Below are 12,646 nucleotides of genomic sequence, written 5' to 3' on the forward strand. Positions count from 1 at the left end.
ATGAAATAATACAACTTCACACCCTACCAGTGAGCGGTGGTGCAGATTTTTTGTGTATTTAGTAAAATATACACGGGAAGATCATGTGTGTGTTTGGGGCTGTGGGTATAATTGTTGATAGGGTAGACTTGAACTCCTGGTTTGCCTGACCGAAAATATTCCAGAGGCCTTTCCAATACATTCATGATACATGACAACTTAATTTTATTCAATAAACTTTACTAATTCAGATTCACTTTTAAAAACCCTTAGATTTAGCTAATAATAAAGATTGAACTTTAAAATGTGTTAAAAATAGACTGGGTTTTATTTCATTAGTTTTAGAACACTCTAAATTGACACAGATTTTTCACTCTAATTGTTGCCTAGGAGATCTTATTATTACATACAAAGCCCTTACGACTTGCAGCATTTCAGAGTGGCCAAGTGTTCTAAAAATACTTTAAAAGTGCCATCCGGATGCTCCATGACAGGGGTGAATGAGGTGAGTTGTACCAGAGGAATAAGGACCAACTCACTGAGGACAGCAGAATCAGAGAAAAACACCCAGGTTAGAAACACACCTGCCTTTTGGTGTCAGGACACAAACTCAGCACGTAGAAGACCTACGAAAATGTGGTGAACTGTCAGAATTACAAGATCACTTTGATGATTAGGGTGGATCTTTAAAGGAGTGTGTGTGATTTAATAATCTGGCCCAACAAACAACGCTGGCGTCAAACAGTAAGACCTGAAGAGTATGGACGACCGCAACAAAGCTGGAATAAGAGTTTGTCATTTCTCCTAAAGGACTTCCCTGGTGGCTCAGAGGTAAAGAATCTACTTGCCAATGCAGGAGATACAGGTTTGATTCCTGGGTCGGGAGGATACCCAGGAGAAGGAAACAGCAACCTATTCCAGTATTCTTGCCTAGGAAATCCCACAGAGGGACCTGGTGGGCATCAGTCCATGCAGTCGCAAAGAGTCAGACACGACTGAGCGACTAAGCACAGCACAGAGACTAAACAACGTTTCTCGTAAAGTTTTAAGTGAAGGGTGATGAGGGGAAGGGTGGAGAGGAAGGAGGAGGGTTGGCTGGGGCCGGTGATGACTAGTAAATACACTATGTAAACCACTGTGTACCTTTGTCTCTAAAGGCAGTAGTTCAACCAGCAAAAGACACGTGATAAATCACTGGTGAACGCTTGTGGACGCATTCACAGAGCATTTGTAATCATTGTAAATGTTATCATTTGAAATCTCTTACGTGTACATTTATATTTTATCATTTTCTCCACTTTGATTCTCCTACTGCTGGGAGGTGGACTGCCCAAAAAAAACTCTTCAGGATATTCTAGACGCTTGTGGATTTTTAACATTTGTCTTGGGAATCCCTGGTGCCTGAAAGAACCGAAGCAATTAAATCCACCCCAGCTGTGTGTGTCCAGACACCAACAGGCTCACCCCCCGTACTGACACCATTCCTGGGGCCCCATCACCTTTCTTAGCATCCCGTGGTTTGATTCCAAAGCTGAGAAAAAGGGAGGGTTCACCTTCGCGACAACACCAATCACTTCAGTGCTGTCAGCTCCATTCTCTGATCTCTCCAGAAGTGTCTGGACTTTTACAGGTTCAGACTCTGACAAAGCAATGCAGAGAACGAAATCCTACTCTGGGAAACACACACACACAGATTCCAAGCATGGCTTCTTTCTGGCCCGTGGAGCCTGGAGTGGTCCCCTTACCTTTATCATAGATTTCCTTCAAGACCCCTCGTTTTATCAGCTCCTCTCTGCTTTGCCTCATGGATATTTTCCTTTCCAGGGCTGCAAGCAAAACACAGAGAAGCAGGTGTGAGTCAGTAACAAAGACAATTAAAAAAAAAAAAAGCATATTTTAAGATGTGCTAAAATATAATGTATGGAAAGTGTCTGTAAATCATACTTGACTAATGTAAGCTAATGATACCAGTGAACAGCTACTATGATTGGCATCTTAATCTGCTTATTTCATTTCATCTTCAAGACAATCAAATTACCTATGATGTAGGCATTTTCCCTTTATTTAATTGTGATATATGGTTGAGGAAACTGTACCACAGGGCAGCTCAACCACCTCTCAGAACCACACTGGGAAGAGGATCTAGGATTCGAAGCCAGAAATGCTAACTTCATCCTTGGTTTAACTTCTGCATCACATAGCATCTTCTAGAGTGTGACCTTTCCTCAGAAAGGGATTCCTCAAAAGGGATTCCTCTTTGAATTACCTAGTTCATACAGATCATGTCTTATTGTCTTATTGAGGATTTAGTCCCTTCTCAACTATTAAAAAATAGTATGAAAACATCTCTTCTAAAGGTCCCTGGATTGGTACCCAGGTTCCCGAGGAGAGACTGTGGGGGCGGAGGGAGACCTCTGAAGGACACCCACCCATCTCTCTTGGCTCCCAGCGAGGAACGAAGGAATGGTTCAGTTCCCAAACGTCCCTCTACAAGGACCCAGCCACTCACCTGAGCCAGCTGCTCAGGCAGGTGGGGGCTGGAGAAGGGAAGAGGAAGCATTTCCTCGGATCAGTGGTGTGATGGAGGCAAGTCAAGTGGGAACAGAGCCTGCGAGTGGGGAAGGGGGGTAGGGCACAAAGGGCAGGCCCGTGGCTCCTGGCAGGACGGAGCTGGGTGGGGGGGGATTGGCAGAGCCGGTAGAGGAAACAAAGCTCTTCCAGCACTGACATCCAGGAAGCACTGAGAGGAGGAGGTGAGAAGTGGCTGTGGTCCCTTCGGTCAGCTTGAGATTCTTTGCATGCTTTGGTTACACAGTCATCCGGGGGTGGGGGGTGGGGGGGCGGTGGAAACATCATTTATAAAATATGAAAACAATTTTATGCAGATAAATTTAGGTACAGATAATTAAACACACACCTCTCAATCGAATTTAATGCAAAAAAAATACATGAGTAAGAACTAGAAAGAAAGCAAGGAAACAAGAATTGTGATTGAACTCTGTTACCCACTAGCTGTTCGATCTTCACCAAGTCACTCTGCCAGTCTGGAAAGACACTGATGCCTCCCCTGCTGCCATTTAACAGGTCCAGCCTGGGACCCGACAACTATATGACAGTAAAAAGCCCTCTGGGTTATCCTCAAGCATATCAGGACTGAAAATCCCTGATAATCCATTTTGAAACTTATTATTTTAAAAATGTACTCTAACACTCTCCCTTAGATTACAATGAATTCAGTGGTATGAGAAGGAAAAATAAATGTTAGCCCTGGCAGACAGCTTACTGAGAACATATTAATAAGAAGATAGATGTATATAAACCTACAGCCCCCAGAAGTGATGGCAGGAGGTCTGTACGGAAGGACAAAGGTTAGAGGTGCATGGGGAAACTATTGAGCAGTATTCGCTTTGGGAGGTGAAGGAGTTTTATGTCCTGAACCAAAGGACAAGATATGGTGGGAAGAGGGCAGAAAGTGCTCTCGTGCAGAAAGGGGATACCCGGGGAAGGGGAAGAGAAGTGTGTGCCATTAGGTCAGAAGGTTCTGCCTGATTTTAAAAAACATTTGCTCAGCAGCACAGTAGGAAAGACTGAATAGGCAAGATGAAGTGGGGGTTTTCAAGGTAAAAGTTTATTAGCCACCTTCCGGATGAATAAAGAAGTGTCACCCTGGCCTGAACCATGTAAATGAACAGATTTCCCTTCAACAAAGCAAGTTTCCCAGGGGCTTTTCAAAACCATGGAGTAAAGTGGGTGAACCAGAGCCACAGACGGAAAGGAAGGTTCTGCAGGCAGGCGGGCAGAGCCCTGGACACAGAGGTCCGAGAACTCCAGCACCAGCAGAATATGGACGCTCTCAGGCCAACCGCTGTTATCTGGACTTCAGCTGTCTCTCCACACTCAGTCAACAACTGAGGACCAGCTGCCCACAGCGTAAGGGACTCCATCAGGGGCTGGGGATGATGGTAAGCAGAGCCTCTCCCTTCCAGAGATCACAGGCTAAGGTGCGATTCAGTCATCAAAGGAGATGCCACCTCATCCATGATTGCAAATTGAGATGGGCCTCAAAAGAAGACATGCATCAGAGCAGATGCTAAATAATCTCCTCCATGGGGGAGTTGGGGCTTCCCTGGTGGCTCAGCGGTAAAGAACCCGCCTGCCAATGCAGGAGACGCGGGTTCAATCCTGAGTTGAGAAGATCCCCTGGAGAAGGAAATGGCAACCCACTCCAGTATTCTTGCCTAGGAAATCCCATGGACAGAAGAGCCTGGTGGGTTACAGTCCATGGGGCTGCAAAAGAGTCAGACATGACTGAGTGCCTGAACAACAGCAACGACTGGGGAATAAGAGGAGGGTTTTCTGAGGAAGAGACCTCCGAGTTGGGTCTGAAAGCTGAATGTATGTTATCTTAGCTCAGGGCAGTCAGGGAGGAAATGGAAAACACTCCAGGCAGAGCAAGCTGGGGGGATCAGGGTGCCGTGGACAAGCAGAGAGGAAGCCGGTGTGACTGCACAGCCAACGCCAGTTGGAGGAATGATGGTTTGAGATGCAGTCAGAGGGGCAGGGGGCGCTGGGCCACGCAGGGCCTTCCTGACCACGTTCTTCTAAGGGAAATGTGAAGAAACCGATTGGGTTTGAGTTATTTGACAGACCAATGTCCACTTCAGCCTGGAGGATGGACTGGACGGAGGCCAGTTACTGGATGATTGCAGAAGCCTGGGCAGAAGATGAAGGCAGATACACAAGGATGCTGAAGATAAACATGGAGTTGTTAAGAAATGAAAAAAAAAATAGTGACCACAAGAGCAAAAACATCAGTTAAAAACAAAAATAGTAAATCTAAGCAGATGATGATTAAACCTTAGGCCACAGTAAACGAGAGGGCAGCATTAAAATACAAGGATTAGATGTACAGCATATATCTAAAGATACATGGCGAAGATATCTAAAGATGTAAAGGTGAAGGGGCTTCCCCAGTGGCTCAGTGGTGAAGAATCTACCTGCGACACAGGAGATGCGGGTTTGATCCCTGGGTTGGGAGATTCCCTGGAGGAGGAAATGGCAATCGACTCCAGTATTCTTGCCAGAAAATCTGACGGACAGAGGAGCCTGGCGGACTACAGTCCCCAGTGTGGCAGAGAGTCAGATATGACTGAGCAACTGAGCACGAGCACGGGCACATAAGGGTGAATTTCTAAAACCAATCACTGTAACCTCTAACACAACAGAACCAAAAAAGGAAAAGCAGGAGCTGACTTCCCCCACCAAAATGAAAATACAGGCTGCTGCTGCTGCTGCTTCTGTTAAGTCACTTCAGTCGTGTCCGACTCTGTGCGACCCCATAGATGGCAGCCCACCAGGCTCCCCCGTCCCTGGGATTCTCCAGGCAAGAACACTGGAGTGGGTTGCCATTTCCTTCTCCAATGCATGAAAGTGAAAAGTGAAAGTGAAGTCGCTCAGTCGTGTCCGACCCTCAGCGACCCCATGGACTGCAGCCCACCAGGCTCCTCCGTCCATGGGATTTTCCAGGCAAGAGTACTGGAGTGGGGTGCCATCGCCTTAGGTGGCAACAATGCAATTCCTTGGATCTTCAGAAAAGAACCAAATTTCTGGGCTGCAGTAATGCAATAAATGCAAAACACTGTAAAAGGCTTTCAACATAGTCTTGTGGCAATTGAAACACCAAAATAAAGTTGCATAAACAAGCAAACGTGCAAATGCTAAAGCAGTGACATCCAGTCTAAAATTCCACACCAACACATGAAACAGCCTAAAGAGGAAAAGGGGGAAAATGACTGATTGGCTTTTATAGACCAACAAAGAACGAGAAGAGTAGATCCAAACACCTTTTAAAAAGCTTCACATATCCCCTGTTTCTTGCCTGAAATGAGTGAGAGAAGGACTTCTCAGTTACTGTACCCAATACAGCTCCCAAAAACATACTAAAAGGTTAGCCCATCTAAGGAAAGCTCTCTAAGCTTGTCATTAAACAAAATATTAATGTAAAAGTCATCCAGGAAACCTTGAAGAGCATAGTTATCCTTGCATCTTTATCAACATCTATTGATCACGTCTTTTTATTTTCCATTTTTTTGATCTGTTGACGTCTTGGGGCCACACTGATCCTAGAGTGGGCCCCTTGCAGGGAGCCTGCCTTTCCTGTGCAAACTGACCAATCCAGAGCCCCACCCTCAACCACGTCCTTCACAGAGTTCTTACAGAAAATAGGCCACTCTTCCTCTGCCCTAATCACCACAGGGCCAGGTACCAGACAACTGGAGACGCTCCTTAAGCCCCAGAGTCCACTATAACGATTCAAACCAGCCAGGTAGGCCCATTTACCCTGTCCTGCCCATTGCTTCTTGTGGAAACCATGAAAAAAGGCTCTTGCCCATGTTTTCCTCCCATTCTTTCCGTCTCCTGAACAACCCGCTTTGGCCCTCCATGGCCTGGCACGCCCCTTCTCTTGCAAGCTGTGAGGATAACAAACTCTTTTCAATGGCAATCGTCTCTTGATCTGTTGGCTTCACCATATCTGAATAATAAGAAAACCTACATTTAAAAACATACCTATCATTGCACTGGTTTGTAAACAAAGGTAAAAAACTAAGGTTATTATTTTCCACAGCTTTATGTTCCATTCTATTGCTCGGAAGTCTGTTTACAATTGAGTGAAAGATTTATAAGAAAGAAATCTGGTGAAAGAAAGACTCTCAACAGTAAATTCCATCAAAGCCCAGAGACCAACTCTGGTAACGGAATGACAGCAGTTTTAATCACTTTGGTAAACTTTTTTTGAGCCAGTACTGCAGTCTATGCCATGTTTACTAAAAGCCAGTTCCCCATCACCTCCAATTAATTTTTTCCCTATACATTCGGATTTGTGCTAAGCCAAGGAATCCTATGCTTCTTTGACATAGAAGAATTAAAACTGGCATCTTGGAAGGGCTTGTTCTTAGCGAATGCCTGGGCTGGATAAATTTGTTTAAAATAGCTTGAACATTCTCTTTTTATTTTCTGCATGTGCACAAATGCATGTTTTTTTTTTAAATTTATGGAAATAGATGAAGTATTTTAACAGTAAATAATTTAAGAAATAGAAAACAAACTTCTTTTCCATTGTCCCTCTTTCCAAACACCCAGCTCATCACCTCTCACCACTGCCTTTCTTTGGTAATGTCCTTTTCTCTTACCTCCGTCTCTCTCTGCTCCTTTCCCACACGCTCCCACACTATATAAATACAGGTTTTAAAACCACAAATGGGCTCATTCCGCTCACATTATTCCACAACTCTTTTTTTCTCCTCTCATTTATGAATATGTTTTGGAAATCTTCCCGTTGGTACATACAGAAAACACCTCATTATTTTTGAGTACCGCCTACCATTACATGGATCTAAGTGCCAAATTCAGACTTAAATTGAAGAAAGTAGGGAAAACCACTAGACCATTCAGGTATGACCTAAATTAAATCCCTTACGATTATACAGTGGAAGTGACAAATAGATTCAAGGGATTAGATCTGATAGAGTGTCTGAAGAACTATGGATGGAAGTTCGTGACATTGTATAAGAGGCAGGGATCAAGATCATCCCCAAGGAAAAGAAATGTAAAAAGGCAAAATGGTTGTCTTAGGAGGCCTTACAAATAGCTGTGAATAGAAAGGAAGTGAAAAGCAAAGGAGGAAAGGAAAGATATACCCATTTGAATGCAGAGTTCCAAAGAATAGCAAGGAGAGATAAGAAAGCCTTCCTCAGCGATCAATGCAAAGAAATAGAGGAAAACAATAGAATGGGAAAGTCTAGAGATCTCTTCAAGAAAATTAGAGATACCAAGGGAACACTTCATGCAAAGATGGGCACAATAAAGGACAGAAATGGTATGGACCTAACAGAAGCAGAAGATATTAAGAGGTGGCAAGAATACACAGAAGAACTATACAAAAAAGATCTTCACGATCCAGATAATTGCAATGGTGTGATCACCAACCTAGAGCCAGACATCCTGGAATGTGAAGTCAAGTGGGCCTTAGGAAGTGTCACTACCAACAAAGCTAGTGGAGGTGATGGAATTCCAGTTAAGCCATTTCAAATCCTAAAAGATGATGCTGTGAAAGTGCTGCACTCAATATGCCAGCAAATTTGGAAAACTCAGCAGTGGCCACAGGACTGGAAAAGGTCAGTTTTCAGTCCAATCCCAAAGAAAGGCAATGCCAAAGAATGCTCAAACTACTGCACAGTTGCACTCATCTCACAGCAACCCACTCCAGCGTTCTTGCCTGGAGAATCCCAGGGACGGGGGAGCCTGGTGGGCTGCCATCTATGGGGTCGCACAGAGTCAGACACGACTGAAGTGACTTAGTAGCAGCAGTAGCAGCACATGCTAGCAAAGTAATGCTCAAAATTGTCCAAGCCAGGCTTGAACAGTACATGAACCGTGAACTTCCAGATGTTCAAGCTGGTTTTAGAAAAGGCAGAGGAACCAGAGATCAAATTGCCAACATCCACTGTATCACAGAAAAAGCAAGAGAGCTCCAGAAAAATATCTATTTCTGCTTTATTGACTATGCCAAAGCCTTTGACTGTGTGGACCACAACAAACTGGAGAATTCTTAAAGAGATGGGAATACCATGAGAATACTTGAGAAATCTGTATGCAGGTCAGGAAGCAACAGTTAGAACTGGACATGGAACAACAAACTGGCTCCAAATAGGGAAAGGAGTACATCAAGCCTGTATACTGTCTCCCTGCTTATTTAACTTATATGCAGAATATACCATGAGAAACACTGGGCTGAATGAAGCACAAGCTGGAATCAAGATTGCCAAGAGAAATACCAATAACCTCAGGTATGCGGATGACACCACCTTTATGACAGAAAGAGAGGAACTAAAGAGCCTCTTGATGAAAGTGAAAGAGGAGAGTGAAAAAGTTGGCTTAAAACTCAACATTCAGAAAACTAAGATCATGGCGTCTGGTCCCATCACTTTGTGGCAAATAAATGGGGAATCAGTGACAGACTTTATTTTTTGGTCTCCAAAATCACTGCAGAGGGTGACTATAGTTATGAAATCAAAAGACTCTTGCTCCTTTTGAAGAAAAGCTATGACCAACCTAGACAGCATATTGAAAAGCAGAGACTTTACTTTGCCAACAAAGGTCTGTCTAGTCAAAGCTATGGTTTTTCCAGTGGTCATGTATGGATGTGAGAGTTGGACTACAAAGAAAGCTGAGTGCCAAAGAATTGATGCTTTTGAACTGTGGTGTTGAAGCAGACTCTTAAGAATCCCTTGGACTGCAAGGAGATCCAACCAGTCCATCCTAAAGGAAATCAGTCCTGAATATTCATTGCAAAGACTGATGTTGAAGCTGAAACTTCAATACTTTGGCCACCTAGTGCAAAGAACTGACTCATTGGAAAAGACCCAGAAAATGGGAAAGATTGAAGGCAGGAGGAGAAGGGGATGACAGAGGATGAGACGGTTGGATGGCATCACCGACTTGATGGACATGAGTTTGAGCAAGCTCCGGGAATTGGTGAAGTACAGGGAGGCCTGGCGTGCTGCAGTCCACGGGGTTGCAAAGAGTCGAACACGACTTAGTGACTGAACTGAAGTGGCAGAACTTATTTCATCATCTGAAACTGAAGAAGTTTAAGTTGCTTCACCTTTCGGGCCTATAAACATTGCCACTGTGATTATATCTGTTCAGGCGTAAGAATTTTTCCAGTATGTATCACTAGACTTACTGGGCAGAGGGTGTTTTTGATGTGCTCCAGTACTGATGGAAGAAAGAAACTCTTATATTTCGTAAAATGAGGAAATGGGGAAAAAAGCAATATCAATTCTTTTTAGTCATCTGCTTCTTCTCAGAGTACCAGGGCAGGGAGCTATTTGTATAGTTCTCTAGGATAATTTATCTTTGTTGAATTCTCTGCGCAACTGCCTTAAATTACACTCTGTATGGGACAGAAGTTTGAAGGGGAAAAAACAATTGATAAATGATGAAATCTATAGTAGCCTACTGTGGAGCCTTATGCCTTCAGTGGTTAAAACAGTCAGCCTGCAAGTACTGGGTTGGCCAAAAAGTTCATTTGGGTTTTTCCGTAAGACAGTGTGGGGAAACCTGACTGAACTTTTTGGTTAATCCAGTAAAATCTGCAGCCTTTATCCCTTTAAAATTTGACAACTCCAGTGAAAGTGAATTTAGGCTAGAGATCTACAAGTAACAAATGGAATGAGCCTCCGGAACCTGGAATCTACCTCTACTTCCCCTATGACATCATAAAAAGGAGGATTATTAATATGATGCAACAACTACAGCCTAGAAAAACCCAACATGAAACAATAACCTACACTTACATTATTTCAACCTTCTTTAAGATGAAGAGACTCTCCAAGTTAAGTGTATACAAACAATATATAAAAGAGGAGAAAGAAAAGCAAAGATTTGGAGGAACAGGATAAACCCAGAGGTCTTCCATTTTGAAAGATTAGCGAGCCAATGCCAGTTATCTCTTATTTCATAAGACAATAAATGAGAAAAGCAACAACACTGTTGATCTAAGTGGAGTAGGAAATGGCAACCCACTCCAGTATTCTTGCCTGAAAAATTCCATGGTATACAGTGTGGTATACAGTCCATGGGTGGCCAGGAGTTGGATACAACTGAGCACACATGTCAATCTAAACGCCGTGTTGAAGAAAGAAGTAAAAAAAAATTCAATCCTAAATGCTCAGTTTTTTTTTTCTTTTTAATGAATCCGCCACAGGTATACCCGCGTTCCCCATCCTGAACCCTCCACCCTCCTCCCTCCCCTCTCCTCTCTCTGGGTCGTCCCAGTGCACCAGCCCCAAGCATCCAGCACCGTGCATCAAACCTGGACTGGCGACTCGTTTCATACATGATATTATACATGTTTCAGTGCTATTTTCCCAAATCTCCCCACCCTCTCCCTCTCCCACAGAGTCCATAAGACTGATCTATACATCGGTGTCTCTTTTGCTGTCTCGTACACAGGGTTATTGTTTCCATCTTTCTAAATTCCATATATATGCGTTAGTATACTGTATTGGTGTTTTTCTTTCTGGCTTACTTCACTCTGTATAATAGGTTCCAGTTTCATCCACCTCATTAGAACTGATTCAAATGTATTCTTTTTAATGGCTGAGTAATACTCCATTGTGTATATGTGCCACAGCTTTCTTATCCATTCATCTGCTGATGGGCATCTGGGTTGCTTCCATGTCCTGGCTATTATAAACAGTGCTGCGATGAACATTGGGGTACACGTGTCTCTTTCCCTTCTGGTTTCCTCAGTGTGTATGCCCAGCAGTGGGATTGCTGGATCATAAGGCAGTTCTATTTCCAGTTTTTTAAGGAATCTCCACACTGTTCTCCATAGTGGCTGTACTAGTTTGCATTCCCACCAACAGTGTAAGAGGGTTCCCTTCTCTCCACACCCTCTCCAGCATTTATTGCTTGTAGACTTATGGATTGCAGCCATTCTGACTGGCGTGAAATGGTACCTCATAGTGGTTTTGATTTGCATTTCTCTGATAATGAGTGATGTTGAGCATCTTTTCATGTGTTTGTTAGCCCTCTGTATGTCTTCTTTGGAGAAATGTCTATTTAGTTCTTTGGCCCATTTTTTGATTGGGTCATTTATTTTTCTGGAGTTGAGCTGTAGGAGTTGCTTGTATATTTTTGAGATTAGTTGTTTGTCAGTTGCTTCATTTGCTATTATTTTCTCCCATTCTGAAGGCTGCCTTTTCACCTTGCTAATAGTTTCCCTTTGTTGTGCAGAAGCTTTTAAGTTTAATTAGGTCCCATTTGTTTATTTTTGCTTTTATTTCCAATATTCTAGAACAAATAATTTCACAATTTGTATGGAAATACAAAAAACCTCGAATAGCCAAAGCTATCTTGAGAAAGAAGAATGGAACTGGAGGAATCAACCTGCCTGACTTCAGGCTCTATTACAAAGCCACAGTTATCAAGACAGTATGGTACTGGCACAAAGACAGAAATATTGATCAATGGAACAAAATAGAAAGCCCAGAGATAAATCCACGCACATATGGACACCTTATCTTTGACAAAGGAGGCAAGAATATACAATGGATTAAAGACAATCTCTTTAACAAGTGGTGCTGGGAAAACTGGTCAACCACTTGTAAAAGAATGAAACTAGAACACTTTCTAACACCATACACAAAAATAAACTCAAAATGGATTAAAGATCTCAATGTAAGACCAGAAACTATAAAACTCCTAGAGGAGAACATAGGCAAAACACTCTCCGACATACATCACAGCAGGATCCTCTTTGACCCACCTCCCAGAATATTGGAAATAAATGCTTAGTTTTAGACAGAATGGTATGATAAACACACTCAAGAAGTTCTGTTAATCTAGAAGCAATCTGTGTAAGCACCAAATTTTTACCAACTCAGATGATTTCAGGAGTCCTATGCATATCTAGTACTTTGGCCACCTCATACGAAGAGTTGACTCATTGGAAAAGACTCTGATGCTGGGAGGGATTGGGGGCAAGAGGAGAAGGGGACGACAGAGGATGAGATGGCCGGATGGCATCACCAACTCGATGGACGTGAGTCTGAGTGAACTCCGGGAGTTGGTGATGGACAGGGAGGCCTGGTGTGCTGCG

The 12,646-nt window shown here is 43.3% G+C and overlaps 1 protein-coding gene across 6 annotated transcripts in view; it reads right to left on the reverse strand.

The window, feature by feature from the left end:
* Window positions 1-12,646, reverse strand: part of PHACTR1 (phosphatase and actin regulator 1) — a 527,559-nt gene that overhangs the window by 97,396 nt on the left and 417,517 nt on the right. For all 6 annotated transcript variants that reach the window (XM_027525394.1, XM_027525392.1, XM_027525395.1 and 3 more), the window contains one exon: window positions 1,725-1,805. In XM_027525394.1, the coding sequence (XP_027381195.1) occupies window positions 1,725-1,805 (81 nt within the window). The remainder of the gene's footprint in view (window positions 1-1,724; window positions 1,806-12,646) is intronic.

This window comes from Bos indicus x Bos taurus, chromosome 23 (genome assembly GCF_003369695.1).
Source record: "Bos indicus x Bos taurus breed Angus x Brahman F1 hybrid chromosome 23, Bos_hybrid_MaternalHap_v2.0, whole genome shotgun sequence".
NCBI lineage: Eukaryota > Metazoa > Chordata > Mammalia > Artiodactyla > Bovidae > Bos > Bos indicus x Bos taurus.